A 12,859-nucleotide genomic window follows, 5' to 3' on the forward strand; every position below is an offset into this window, starting at 1 on the left:
GTTATATAGGGCAGTGTCCTTTATATTTATGGATGATAGGGTATAATGTTAGCAACTTACTCTCAAATAGTTCAGAAAATAAAAAAGACTTTTGTGCTGTCTTGCAATTATTCTGTAAATTTGAGATTGTTTCAGAGCAAAATTAAACACTTGTGTGCATGCACACATACATTTCTCTCCTCTGCGAGAAACTTGAGTAATTTATCAGAGTTCATATTGAAACAGGCTTTTAATCTGGGCTCATCCTCTTTTCTTCTACTTTAAATTCACTATCAGAAACAGCCGTCCAGCAATGTGGAGGGCTCTGGGCTTGAACACAGAAAACCTGTTCCTGGCTGAGCAGCTTGCTAACTGACTGATTTGAGCCAGTTGCTTCACCCTTGAGAGCCTCAGTTTTCAATCTGTAAAGTGGGGTGGTTGTGAGGAACAAGCAGATAGCAAATGGACACAAATGTTATGTTTTATTACTATATTAATATAGAGAATTCCACAGGGTGGGAGAAATGGTTTGGGAAGAATTCTGTAAACAGTGTTCTGAGCGTTTTAAAGGTGAATCTGTTTTCAGTGGAATAATTTGTATTGCTTTGCATTCCGTCTCACTAATTAAAATGCACAGCCACCATCCTATATTGCATGTTGTTGTACGTAGTTCATTTTTAACTTTCCATAATTGGAGGCTGCCGTGTGTATCCAGTGAACACTCAATAAAATTAATGGAAGGTAATGATGATGAAGACGAGACCTATAGTGTCATCGTTATTTCTCCCCACCACCCCCGCCCCGTAAGCTAGGATTGTTTTCATTTAAAAGTTGTTGCTATGGAGCCGAGAGGATAGATTCACTGGGAGCTTATGGTATGTGATCCATAAAAGGCGGTCATGGTAGGTGTCTCACTGTGTGGAAAATGTCATACTTGGTGTGGGAGGATCTATTTGGCTCTCATATTAAGCCATAAGCAGTGTCTTTTGTCTAACTCTACTTAAATATGAAACCTGTTTCTATGCTGGAGCCAGCACCTCCCTAGCCCCTCAGTCATGGGCACCCCCAGCTCACTATGTGCCTAGACCTCCCTGCAGGTTTCTGACTAAGGGCTCAGCCTTGCTTTTGTTACTCAGGCCTGTTATTTCTTTCAGGAAAGTCAGTGGAATGAGCTTCTCGACACCCTGCACAGACTTCCCATCCCTGACCCAGGAATGTCTGTTCATCTCAGCGTGGTAAGTCGGGGCAGAATGTTAGCAGTCACTGGGAAACGATGCCTCTGTTAACAGCAAGAAGGAGTGAGCGGTCGTCTTTTGTCATCTGCACCTCCTCCACCCCTACCGCCAAGTGCTCTGAGACCTCTGGGCTCTAGGCAGGCCAGGGAACTGCATTTCTTCCTTTCTCTGGGATTCCATGAGCAATGGGTCTCAAATGTCCCCAAGCTCCTTTCTTTCTTGCTGTCACCACTAGCATCTCCTGGATGGCAGATGCTGGGCTTAGAGTTGGACGACTGTCCCCTACCTGTCTCCTCAGCTCCTGTCCTGGGGCCCCCGCCTCACGCTTTGCCCCTCAGCATTTCTGTGCATGCCCATTGGCTGGAGCCCATCTTGCCACCCCTGAGCCTTCAACACCACCTCTCCCCTTTCTACCAGGGTGCCCCACATTCATCCTTCAGAACTCAGATTCTAATGATGAGAAATCCTCCCCTGACACCCACCAAGGCTTAGCTAGGGTTTTTTTCTTTGGCCCAACCGTCTTGTGCACTTAGCAGTACTTAGTCACCCCACTCTGGAACCATCGTTTTCCTGCCTCCCCCACCGGGACAGGGCGGGAGCGTGCCTAGCATAGGCCCTCGAACTGTTTTCTATACATGCTACATGTTCTGTAGTGTGCTAAGGTGGAAAATACTCCAAACTGCAAATTGAGAGATTCCAGTCCTGGTCGTGATTTTGCCACTGATCAGAGTGATGTGTGTGGTTCAGTATTTCAGTTCTTGGAATTCTCTAATTTCCTAGGTCAGACCCTTGTCACCACCTTCATCGTATTCTCAGATGGACACCCTTTAGCCAGCTATTGATTGCACAGACCCTTATGTTGCGGGCTCTGAATGTTTAAAAAGTTTTGTCTTTCAACTTCATTAGAATCAGGTATAGTCTTGGTGTTTAGTAGTTATTATCTTGGTATTTGCCTTCTTAAAGAAAACGAACATATCTTACAATTTTTTTTCATGATAATCAAATTGAAAGCAATATTGCTGATAAACTAATAATAGTTCTACTATTTACTAAGTTTCTGATTTTTGCCAAGTGCGCATTTCTGATGTTCAAAACAACTACAGATAGATGTTAGTGCTCTCCTTCATAGGTGAGGCTTAGAGAGGAACAGGTACTTGCCCGACCAGGGTTATGTGGTTAATGAGTAGGAAGGTTGGGGTTTTCAAACCCAGGGCTAACTTCCAAGCCAGCGTTCTTTCTACTGGGCCATGAGTGTTGAGAGGAAGGGAGGAAAGAAGGAAAGAAAAAGGAACTTGTAGAGGTTCTTGTTCATTTGAATAGAGCACAGGGAGGGAAGGAACCTTGTTACAGAAAGTCGCTTAAGGGAGACTGTTTGGAAGATGAAAAAATGAGCTTTAAATCTGCCCTAGTCTTTGCCGTATAGCGCGGCAGCCCTGCCTTTGCCTCTGTCCCTTTTCCTAAGCAGCTCGATCTCACCAGCTCAGTCTGTAATGACATCCGACAGGTAGCTGTGGCGTCGCTTGGCTGGGTCACCGGCTGCTGGGAGGAAGGGCCACTCCTTCCCCTGCCTAGCTGCCAGGCCTCAAGGACAAGCCATCACAGGGGCAGGAGGCACTGCAGGGAGGGTATGGCTGTTTCGTGCCAGTGGTTTCTAGGAATGCTTCTGACCTCCTCTGGTCCCGGCATTTCATGGGCGATGGAGCAAGACAGAATCTCAAAGGACAGCTTGGGGACGACTTGGTTTTGGAATTGCGTTGGCTCACTATTTACAATCCATTGCATCTGTAAAGGCAGATCTTTTTTCTTTCCCGTTCACAAGAGATTCCTCTCTCCATGTGGCATTTCTGATTTTGAAGTGCTAGTCTCATCTAGATTACAAAGCCTGAAATGTTGAGAAAATGACAGTCTTGGATTTTTCTTGTCTTTAGTCACAAGAGAATGTTTTCATGTGTCCGATGTAGGTGATTGAGAAAAACAGAAATGTAAACTAGCAGTCAAGAGCAATAATAATTTTCTATTAAAATACCATTTATGGAATGCTAGGCACTTAACATATATAACATTCTTCCCAACAGTTCTGAAGTAGACATTACGATTCCCATTTACAAGTTCAAAAACTGAGGTTCTGAGCCATTAGGTGAAGTTGCCTGAAATCATACAGCTATAAAGTGGTCAACCCTGTGGTCCTGTTCTTTCCCTCGCACTGTGCCAACCATCGCTTTGTGACTCCTTCACCATGGGGACATTCAACACCGAACATTTCCTGGGCCTCCCTTCTCACCATTTGGAATGGAAGTTGGCAAATGCGGCGTCAGATTTAACCTTATATTTCTACTACTTTAATCCATATTGTTAACTAGTTTCCATGCAACATAATCTCTATTATAATACTTCGTAGGTAATATTTTAGCACAGGCACACAGATTTTGGAACAGTGCATTACAGAGGTCTTTTTTTTTTTTTTTTAAGTTATCTGTTAATAATTTTATTTTTTACTTGTTAGTGTATTATTTTAATTCAAGTGGCTTTAGCTATAATTTGCACATCAAAAGCACAGGAAAAAAAACACAGTCTGTTATAATGGAAAGAGCATAGCTCTAATTATCCAAACCCGATTTCAGCCCCAGTTCTGTCACCTGCTAACTGTGACCTTAACAAGTTACTTTACTTCTCTAAGCCTTAATTTACTCATTTGTAATGTGGAGGTAATATCTACCTTAAAATGTGTTATAGAAATTAGAGATAATATTTATAGAAGATCTTGCCTTAAACCTTCAATGTAACAGGTATTCAATAAGTATCCGTTGAAAATTAGGCAAATAGCTCACACTATTATTGTTGTTATTGTCATTATTGCAGTTGTTCCCTGGGCCTTTCATTTCAGGAAGGCTATACAACTCATTTTTCTTAGAGACCTACTTAATTTTGCAATTATCCAAGAATGGTAGGGCAGGGGGACTTCCTGACATGTCACTTGGGGGTCCAGGTTTGAACTCAAGACTAAGCCGACCTTCTCTGCATGTGACCTTCCCTGGCGTTTGCACAATCCCATCTTTAATTGACCAGCACTAGGCTCTTTCCATTCCTGCTAGCCATTGTCCTCTGAGTCTTTAGTAACACAGAGGAGGTGTCATCAGTTCAGCCTGTTGTCATTTAATTCATGCTTGTTACATGGAGACGCTGCCTTGGAAGTTCTTTGAACAAGTCAGGTTTTCAATTCCACTGAGCTGGAGATTGTGCTCTCTTCACTGGACATTGCACTGGAAGTCAGGAGGCTTATTTGCAGAGCATGCATAGCAGAGATGAATTCTCAACTGGTAATCATCTGTAATGGTCTCAGCGCAGCCGTCCTTCAGCTGGAGCTGCCCTTAACATCACTTGGGCCTGCGGAGCAGATTTTGCCTGCCGCTCGTAGATGGATATAACCTCAGATGCTGAAATGAAATGGCAGATTTGGTTGGTAAAGACCATTGCTGAGTGAACCTAGTGATATTTGGTCCCTAGAGACCACTTGCCTCATTGAACAATAAATTATGAAGCCTGTAGCTTTCACGTGTTCAGAAACCTGCAAACATTGTGTGGGAATTTAGCCTTTAACCTCTTAGAGCTGTACATGTATATCTCCCAAAGAAGTTCATCTTTCATAGAAAAGGACTCCGTTTACCAGATGACTTTATGCATCTGGCTTTAATCTAGCATTATCCAAAGAAAATATTTTATGGACATTTTCTACGAGTGAAACTGTTTCCTCATCTGAGTAAAGCATTGTCTTCAGATCATTTACCTGATTGTTGAATAATGTGCTTCTTGCATGGTTTTGCCAAAATAAATAGCTTTTGCTTTTCTTTTCCAGCATTCTTATTTTACTGTGCCTGATACCAGAGAACTTCCCAGCATACCTGAGAATGTGAGTATTTGGGAGAAAAAAGTTAAATTTTTATTTTTGTTTTTACTTATTTTTAAAAGAAAATAAAAAGTTATATCCCCCCCCCCACAAATGCATTATAAAGGCAAAAACAAATAGAGAATATTTGAAAAGTATTGAAAGTATAAAGACAAGGAGGAATTATTATTCACATTTCTCAAAGACAATCACCTATTAACATGTTGATGCTTCATTCTAATCTTTTTAGAATGTATTTTTACATAATTAAAATCACCTATTATGTAAGCATTTTTCCATTTTATTTATGAGAATCATTTTTGTTGGCTGCATAATATTCCATTCTCTATGTAGTTTACTTAGCTGTTTCCTCTCGTGTGCATTTAGGCAGTTTTCAGTTTTTACTGATGTAAATAAAATGTTCCCATATAAAGTTGTTTTTTTTTTTTTCAAATTAGGGTAGATTTACTCAAGTGGAATTGTATTTCTACAGTATTTGTACATTCACTTTTAAGAGAGTGAAATAAAGTATTTGTGGGTCTAAGTGTGAGGACCCCACCCCCACTTCTTAAAGACAAATAGGAGCAGTGAACTTGAGTCTGAGGGAGCAGAGGTTAATGTTTGCACTGTGACAAGCTGAATGACATATCTAGCCTAGCCATAAGGTGTATTTTTCAAAATGTCTTACTCAGATTATAAATAGTACTATGTAGAACTAAATATAGAATCATCATTACTTAGGCACTTGATTACTTTGTTTGAATTGTGGCAAAATATATATAACATAAAACTTACCATTTTAATCCTCATCGAGTGTGTATTTCATTGGTGTAAAACACATTCACACTGTTGTGCGACCATCACAACATCCACCTCCAGTGCTTTTTCATCCTTCCCAGCCCAAACTCTGTACCCATTAAACAATCTCTTTATTCCCCATTTCTGTCTTTGTCCTCAGCCTGTGGCAACCATAGTTCTTTCTGTGAATTTGACTGCTCTAGGCACTTCGTTTAGGTAGAATCATACGATATTTGTCCTTTCGTGTCTGGCTCATTTCACTCTGCATAATGCCTTTGTGGTTCATCGTGCCGTAGCATGTGTCAGAATTTCCCTGTTTTATAAGGCTGAATAGCATAACATTGTATGTGTATCACATACTACATTTTGCTTATCCATCGATGGACACGTGGGTTGTTTCTACCTTTTGGCTATTGTGAATATTGCTACATGAACAATAGTGTACAAACACCTATTCAAGTCTCTGCTTTCAATTCTCATGGGTATATACTCAATTGCTTTTTAAAAATACTGGAATAAGTGGTGATTTCTCCATAACTACTATAGATTCACAGAAAGGAAATTCTGTTAAGTGTTGTCTGTAAAACAAATTGTAAATGTCAAGTAATCAAGTTCAATGAAGTTCTGTTATTGTAAATGATGGATCAGAGGCCTGGTTCCAAGGGAGGGGGGAGGATTGGGTAGGAGACTCTCAACTATTAGTATTGGAATCTTTTTTTTTGGACTAGTCAGTTTTCTCTTGCCAGGGAATGTAAAATCAATTATCTGTGTTCTGGAAGCTAAATGGGGGTGGTAGGTTATGGTATATCAACATTTGGCATGTATACTTTTAACACCCGCTCCCGTTTTTTGACCTAATGCTTTATCCCCTGTTGTCAGCTATACCTGGTATACCCCAAGCCTTTCTGTTTCAGTTCTTATAGAAAGCAAATATTTATTCTTCTAGAGGGTTGCTGGCAGGCCATTTGACTAGCTGTGTGAGCTGAGAAAGGAGAATCTTGGGAACAAATTACTCTTATTTTTATTGGCCTACTTCCCCTGGCCTTCAGAGATTCTGGTGTCTTCAATTCCTAACCTTTTTGGAGTTGTTTGGTGTGAGCTGGACTTGACGCTTGCTTCCCTGACCCCTGGCCCCAGCCTTAGCGTTCAGCCTTTTCTGGGCCACCAAGTCAGTCTCCTGCAGTTTTTCAACCTCCATCGGCACTCTCGACAGCTTGGGCCAGACCATTTTTGTGCTGAGGGACTGTCCTGTGCATTGTGGGATATTTAGCAGCATCTCTGGCCTCCACCCACTAGATGACGACAGCACACCCTTTTCCAGCTGTGACAACCAGAACTGTCTCCAAACACTACCAAATGTCTCCGGGGGGCATATGACCCAGGCTGAGAACCATTTCTTTAGTAACCTCTGCTTTCTGGCTTCCAAAGACTTTTGACGTCTTTCTTCCATTGTTGTCTTTTCTCCTATTTTATGGGTTTATGTTTTTTAAAATTCTCTTACTATGAATTTTGGGGAGGATGGGATGAGCATGGCATCAAAAGAGAGAAGAGACAAATATCCATCATATGTTACTGAAAATCCCCACATTTTACTGAAAATCTCCACAGTGCTTTAACTATGCTTCTCCTACTAATAGACATATAGATTGTTTGCAGTCTTCTGCTGTTATAAATAATGTTGTAGTTACAATTATTGCCTAGGGTAGATTCTTTTTAATTTTTTTTAAGGACCGAGAATGCCTTAAGAATTTAAATTTAAGATACCTGCAAATTCTGATAATTTCTTAATTTTCAAAACCACAATTATGAGATTAGAAATAGTTTAGAGAAAAACAAAACAAACAAACCTGTCTTCTTCATAGCCTCACTTCTAGTTCCTGTCTACACTGTCTGCCACCTCCCCTGCCCCCCTCATTTAAAAAAATTTACATTCTCTTTGCTGGTTTTACCACTGATGAACCAATTCCCTGTGTATGACCCATTGTCCCCTAAATCCTCCTTTGTAAACCAGTAAAAGGCTGGCCTTGTTTGTTTCCAAGCGGGAATAATAAAACAATCTGCCAGACTTCTAACATACATGGTTCCATTTAAATCCTTCTAGCTCCTCTGTCAGAGGTAGAAGTGAGCCCCATTGTACTTATAGAGACCCAGGGCTGACAGACCTGAGGTTATTAGCCCAAGGTCTGCTCTAAGTGGGGTGCAGTGACCCAGGTTTGTAAGGAACTAGAGCATTTTGTTTCCATTATACCCACCCACCTCCCACCACCTCCCTGTGGTCGACTTTTGATATGCATGAGATAAAAGGAAAAGAAACGATTTTTCATATCTCAAATGTGAAATGAAGCAGGCAAGCTTTTTCTCTAAGGAGAATTTGAACTTTTGTAGGACCAATTTGTGTGATTTTTGACATAGAGTCACTCTTGAGCTCTAGCCATGTTGAAATTTGCATTTTAATCTCTTGGTGATTTTTCAAGGATTAATTTAAAATGACTAAATTGCTGCATTGCAAATTGAAACAAGCAATAACCGTGGGGTTGTTAATACGATATAGTGTGCTGGAACGGAGAGAACATGCGTTCGGGAGACAGCCAGGCACCGGGCTCCAGCACCCTGGGACCTTGAGCTGCGCGCTTCTGTTCTGAGCCTCCTCATTCTTATCTAATAAAGAAAAATGGGAGGGACTAATGAAGTATTAAGTGAAAAGTTCCAGGTTCCATGTCCGATGCAACAGAGATGCTGCTTTCGATGGCACTTTTCTTTCCCTTCTTCCCTTGGCTTTTCTAGAATTCTTGGGGTCTCAGTTGTGGTTGAGGGCTTGGGAACGTTACTTCTTAATAGCTTGTCTTGTCTAGGTTTTTGCTGACGTGCTTGGCTGTGAAGACCAGTACTTTTTTTTTTTCATGCAGTGTATATTTGCCCACACAATTCTCTTAGCAGGCACCACTGACACCAGTATTTCAGAAGCTAGGAAACAGCGTAGGGAATGGAGTCCAGTGCTCCAGTGGAGCCTGTAATATGGGAGGAGATGTCTGTGAACATTTATTGTTCATCTCCTCGAAGGGACGTAATGAACTTGAGCGAATAAGCAAAGAAAAGGATAAAAAGACTTTAGGATATGGAACTTGATTCTGTCACTGGATGATCATATTCTTCTGGACAGCTTCAGAGAAGGGTTAATGTGAGAGAGAGAGAGAGAAAGGGGAGCGAGCACTCACTGTGGGTCCAACCAGGCACCATTGGTGGCATCATGAGATCTTCGCAGCAGCCTTGTGGTGTGGCTGTTATCCCTCGGGAGCTCTGAGGAAGAAGTAGAGTCCAGGGACACGAGGTCACCCAGACAGTAAATGCTAAAACTAAGGTTCACAGTCAGGCCAGCCTGATCCGAGCACTGGGGTGCTGCTGGGTCATGGGCCTCTGGCTCCAGGGCTCCATATACTCTCCTTTGTAATCACTTACCGTAAGTGTAATTAATTGTGTGAATATTTGTTTAATATTATCTCTCCTACCTAAGGGCAGGGATCAGTATTTTTTTAATCACTGATTCTCCATAATTAGCACTGTACCTAGAATATTGTAGATGCTCAATATATATCTATGGAATGAATGAATGAATAATGCACCCCCAAGAGAAGGAAAAATAATCGTTCTTTTCACTTGGCCTTTGGGCCATTGCGTCTACAAGACATCGATGAAATGTAAACGTAGAGAATTAATTTTTTCCACTTTCACATGCCTGTTGAAGTTAATTTTCATTATTTCTTCAAATTCTTTGTAAAGATATTTTCTTTTTACTGGAAAACTATCACAATGTAATTGCTCGTCAGCATTTTCTCTGTCGAGATAACGTGTAGGAGTGAATTTTATACATGCAATAATTAAATGAGCATAAATCTTTATAAATTTTAAATAGTCGACCTGCATTAAAAAAAAGTCACAGATCACGAACAGATATGTAGTAATAATTACATCGTAAACAGGCTGTGGAAGGGATTTTTTTTTTTTTTTTAGCAGCCAGGTTTTGAAGTTTACTTTTGATTAATGTATAAGCATATAGACTTCATTTGGAATATTAAACAAACCTGCCTTAATTATCTGGCCAGTGTCACACCAAGTGGTTAATGATGTAAGTAAAGCATTTAGAATGGACAGTTACATATAACATTGCCCAGACTCCACTCTGTCAAAAGATGCACCATGATATAGAAAAGATTTATAAACTCATTGTGACTTTCAAAAATGAAGTTGAAGTGGTAGTCAAAGACCTATTATCGAGTACCGAGATTATGGAGAATTCCATTGTTGCTCTCAAGAGTTGTCAGGTAATTGTTTATTCTAATGGTTTTTCCATTCTCTCAAAGGGATAAAGGTTGACCTCGGGGTAAACCCTGCTTTCTTTCCTATAATACGCTTCTCTGATTTGATTGCTTATGTGAGTTTGTGGGATTCTTTCTCAGACAGATTATTTTAGAATCCAAATTTGTAATTCCCTTTTAAGAATTCTACACAATTAAGGGAACCTAAATTCTTAAAAAAAAAAAAAAAGTCAATAGAGGGTTTTAAAGGTTTACCTTATGGTAAAATAATCTGAGCAGGAGTTATTTCAGGAAATAAGACCCACTGACCAAACCAAGCCTCTTGCCTTGGAAGCTCCCCCCACCCCACTCCAGATGCAGTGCAGTAAGTCCATACTGTGCATGAAGCCGAAGTCACAACGACTAATAAAACGACAGACCGTGGGGTGGACTAGCATCTGTTTCGAAGGCTCCAAGGAGTACCCAGCTTAGAGTCGGTTCTTTGGTGTGGGGATTATCTCATGTCTCTGAGGTATTGAACCTAAGACGCTTTTCCTCTAAGCCCCACTGTATCGGCCCATTCTACCTCCCCATCACCACCCCCACCCCCACCTGCTTCCTAACACTGGGTGTGGATCACAGTGAGCCTGAAGTCCCCAGCCACCTGGATTGGCACAGGAGCCAGCAGGAACAGCTAGCAGCAAGCAGCCATTATGGGGCTTCTCCTGGGGGAAATGGGGTTTTGTCAGGTGCCTTTTCTTCTTTGTCTAGATTTAGAGGCACAGAGGGTTAGAGCTGAAAGGGACCTTCACCACTCCTTTGTAGAGATGAGAAATGAAAGCCCGGAGAACCGAAGGAGCTTGTGCTGCTCATGCCTCTTCTGAAACCCAGTTTCTAGGCTTCTGTGTCTCTGTTAAGCAGAGACCTTCCTTGGGCTTGAGCCCTTCCCAGCCTGGGTAGCAGTCAGCTTGGTATTCCTGCTCCCCAGCCCTCCAGAGTGGGCCTATAATAAATGCTAGGAGGATGGGAAGATGCTCAGAAGGACATGCTTTATGTGTAACTGAAATAATGCTTAAACTCCATGAATAGTAAACGAATGTCCGTGAGCCTAAAAATGTAATGGCACTGAGAAAATGAGCCCTTTAGAGCATAGGCGCTGGGAAATAGTCCCTCGAAGCCGGGTTTTCCTTTCCTAACAGGTGAGACACACAGAGAAGTACTTGTCAGGAATAAAGGGGGTGGTTATTTAGGCTTAGCCACGATGGCGTTATAATCCAGGACACTAGGCCAGCACCATGCTTGACAGGATTGGTGGTTCTTTAGAAGGAGGATTGATCTTTCATTAAATGAATGGACTCGCCCTTTAAAAACCTGTTTGGGCAAGTGGACAGGTGTGCACAGTAACCTGGAAATCTGGCGGTTGTTCAAGATCCTTCCTTCCCCTACTTTTCAAGTCGAATTTATTGTCAAGTCCTGTGATTCCACTTTACAGAAATCTATTGCATCCATACCCAAAGCTTTCATCTGAAAAGTTTGTTTTAATCATTCTTGCCTAGAATATGGCAGTAGCTATGAACTGATCTCCCTGCCTCCCGCTTGCCTTCTCCCATGCTTCCTCCACAAGACCACCCAGAAGATCTTTCTGAAGCACAAATGTGCTTGTATCATGGTCCTTCGGCAGCTTCCTGTTGCCCATGGGTAAAGTCTAGGCTCCTGCAGCATCTGAGCACAGCTTCTCTGCCCTGTATTGTCCTTCCTGCCTTTGCCTCTGCCTGGAATACGTACCCCTCTACCCCGCTTCTGCAGAGGGAACGAGCTGCTGTTGGGAGGCCTGGCTGCCACATATCTTCTCTGACAAATCTTCCCCAGCCTCCCCTCACCCCCCATGTCCAGCCAGCAGAGTTGACTCTGCCCTTCTCGCCAGCCCTAGAACGTGTGTAGCCTGGACCACACAAGTTTGCATATTGGGTTTCCAGGTCTAAAGCCACTCCCGCCCCCACACTAAGCTCCTAGAAAATGGGGATCATGTTTTATTCATCTCTAGGTCCAGCTTCCAGGATGGTACTAAAAACATGGAGGGAGTTAAATAACTGTTTGCCGACTGGATGACTATAGGAGACAGAAATTGGAGCCAAGTGCTGGGAGAGTAGCATGCCTGTATCTTTTATAAATATCAGCTCACAATACGTTCTGGCTTCAACGTTGACCTAGGACAACTTGTCACAGAGCCTTCTCTTCTTATTTCCCCTTCTCTCCACTCTGATCATACCCCTCTGAGAAACACGATTGACCTGGCTATGAAATGAATACCTGCTTCTGTGTCGTCTTCCTCCACCCCTGATGAACAAACTACCTGTTTCTGGAAACTTAAAATATGGAGCCACAGGTACCTTAAAGAGCCCTCCACCCACACCCCCCCAACTATTTTATCCGACTCTGTGAGTCGCCAGTGTCAATTCTTTTTCTATGGGCCTTTCACTGTTACTAAGTAATTGATTGTTTCATCTGACTCAGACTCAGGTTTCCTAAAGTCGTATACTATGTTCTTTACATACTACCTTGTCACTCTTCCAGGCTGGTGTGTTTCCTCTTGTGCCCAAACTAGGGAGCGGTAGTCTTCAGTCAGGTGCTTCCTCCACTCATTGATTCATTCTTTCATTGAACTGCTAGAT

At 42.0% G+C, this 12,859-nt stretch overlaps 1 protein-coding gene across 1 annotated transcript in view; it reads left to right on the forward strand.

The window, feature by feature from the left end:
- DENND1A (DENN domain containing 1A) overlaps positions 1-12,859 on the forward strand; it is a 457,019-nt gene that overhangs the window by 183,720 nt on the left and 260,440 nt on the right. The window contains exons 7-8 of the mRNA XM_023532960.1: positions 1,134-1,214; positions 5,068-5,121. Coding sequence (XP_023388728.1) covers positions 1,134-1,214; positions 5,068-5,121 — 135 coding nt within the window. The remainder of the gene's footprint in view (positions 1-1,133; positions 1,215-5,067; positions 5,122-12,859) is intronic.

The sequence above is a fragment of the Pteropus vampyrus genome, unplaced genomic scaffold, assembly GCF_000151845.1.
Source record: "Pteropus vampyrus isolate Shadow unplaced genomic scaffold, Pvam_2.0 Scaffold95, whole genome shotgun sequence".
Taxonomy (NCBI): Eukaryota; Metazoa; Chordata; class Mammalia; order Chiroptera; family Pteropodidae; genus Pteropus; species Pteropus vampyrus.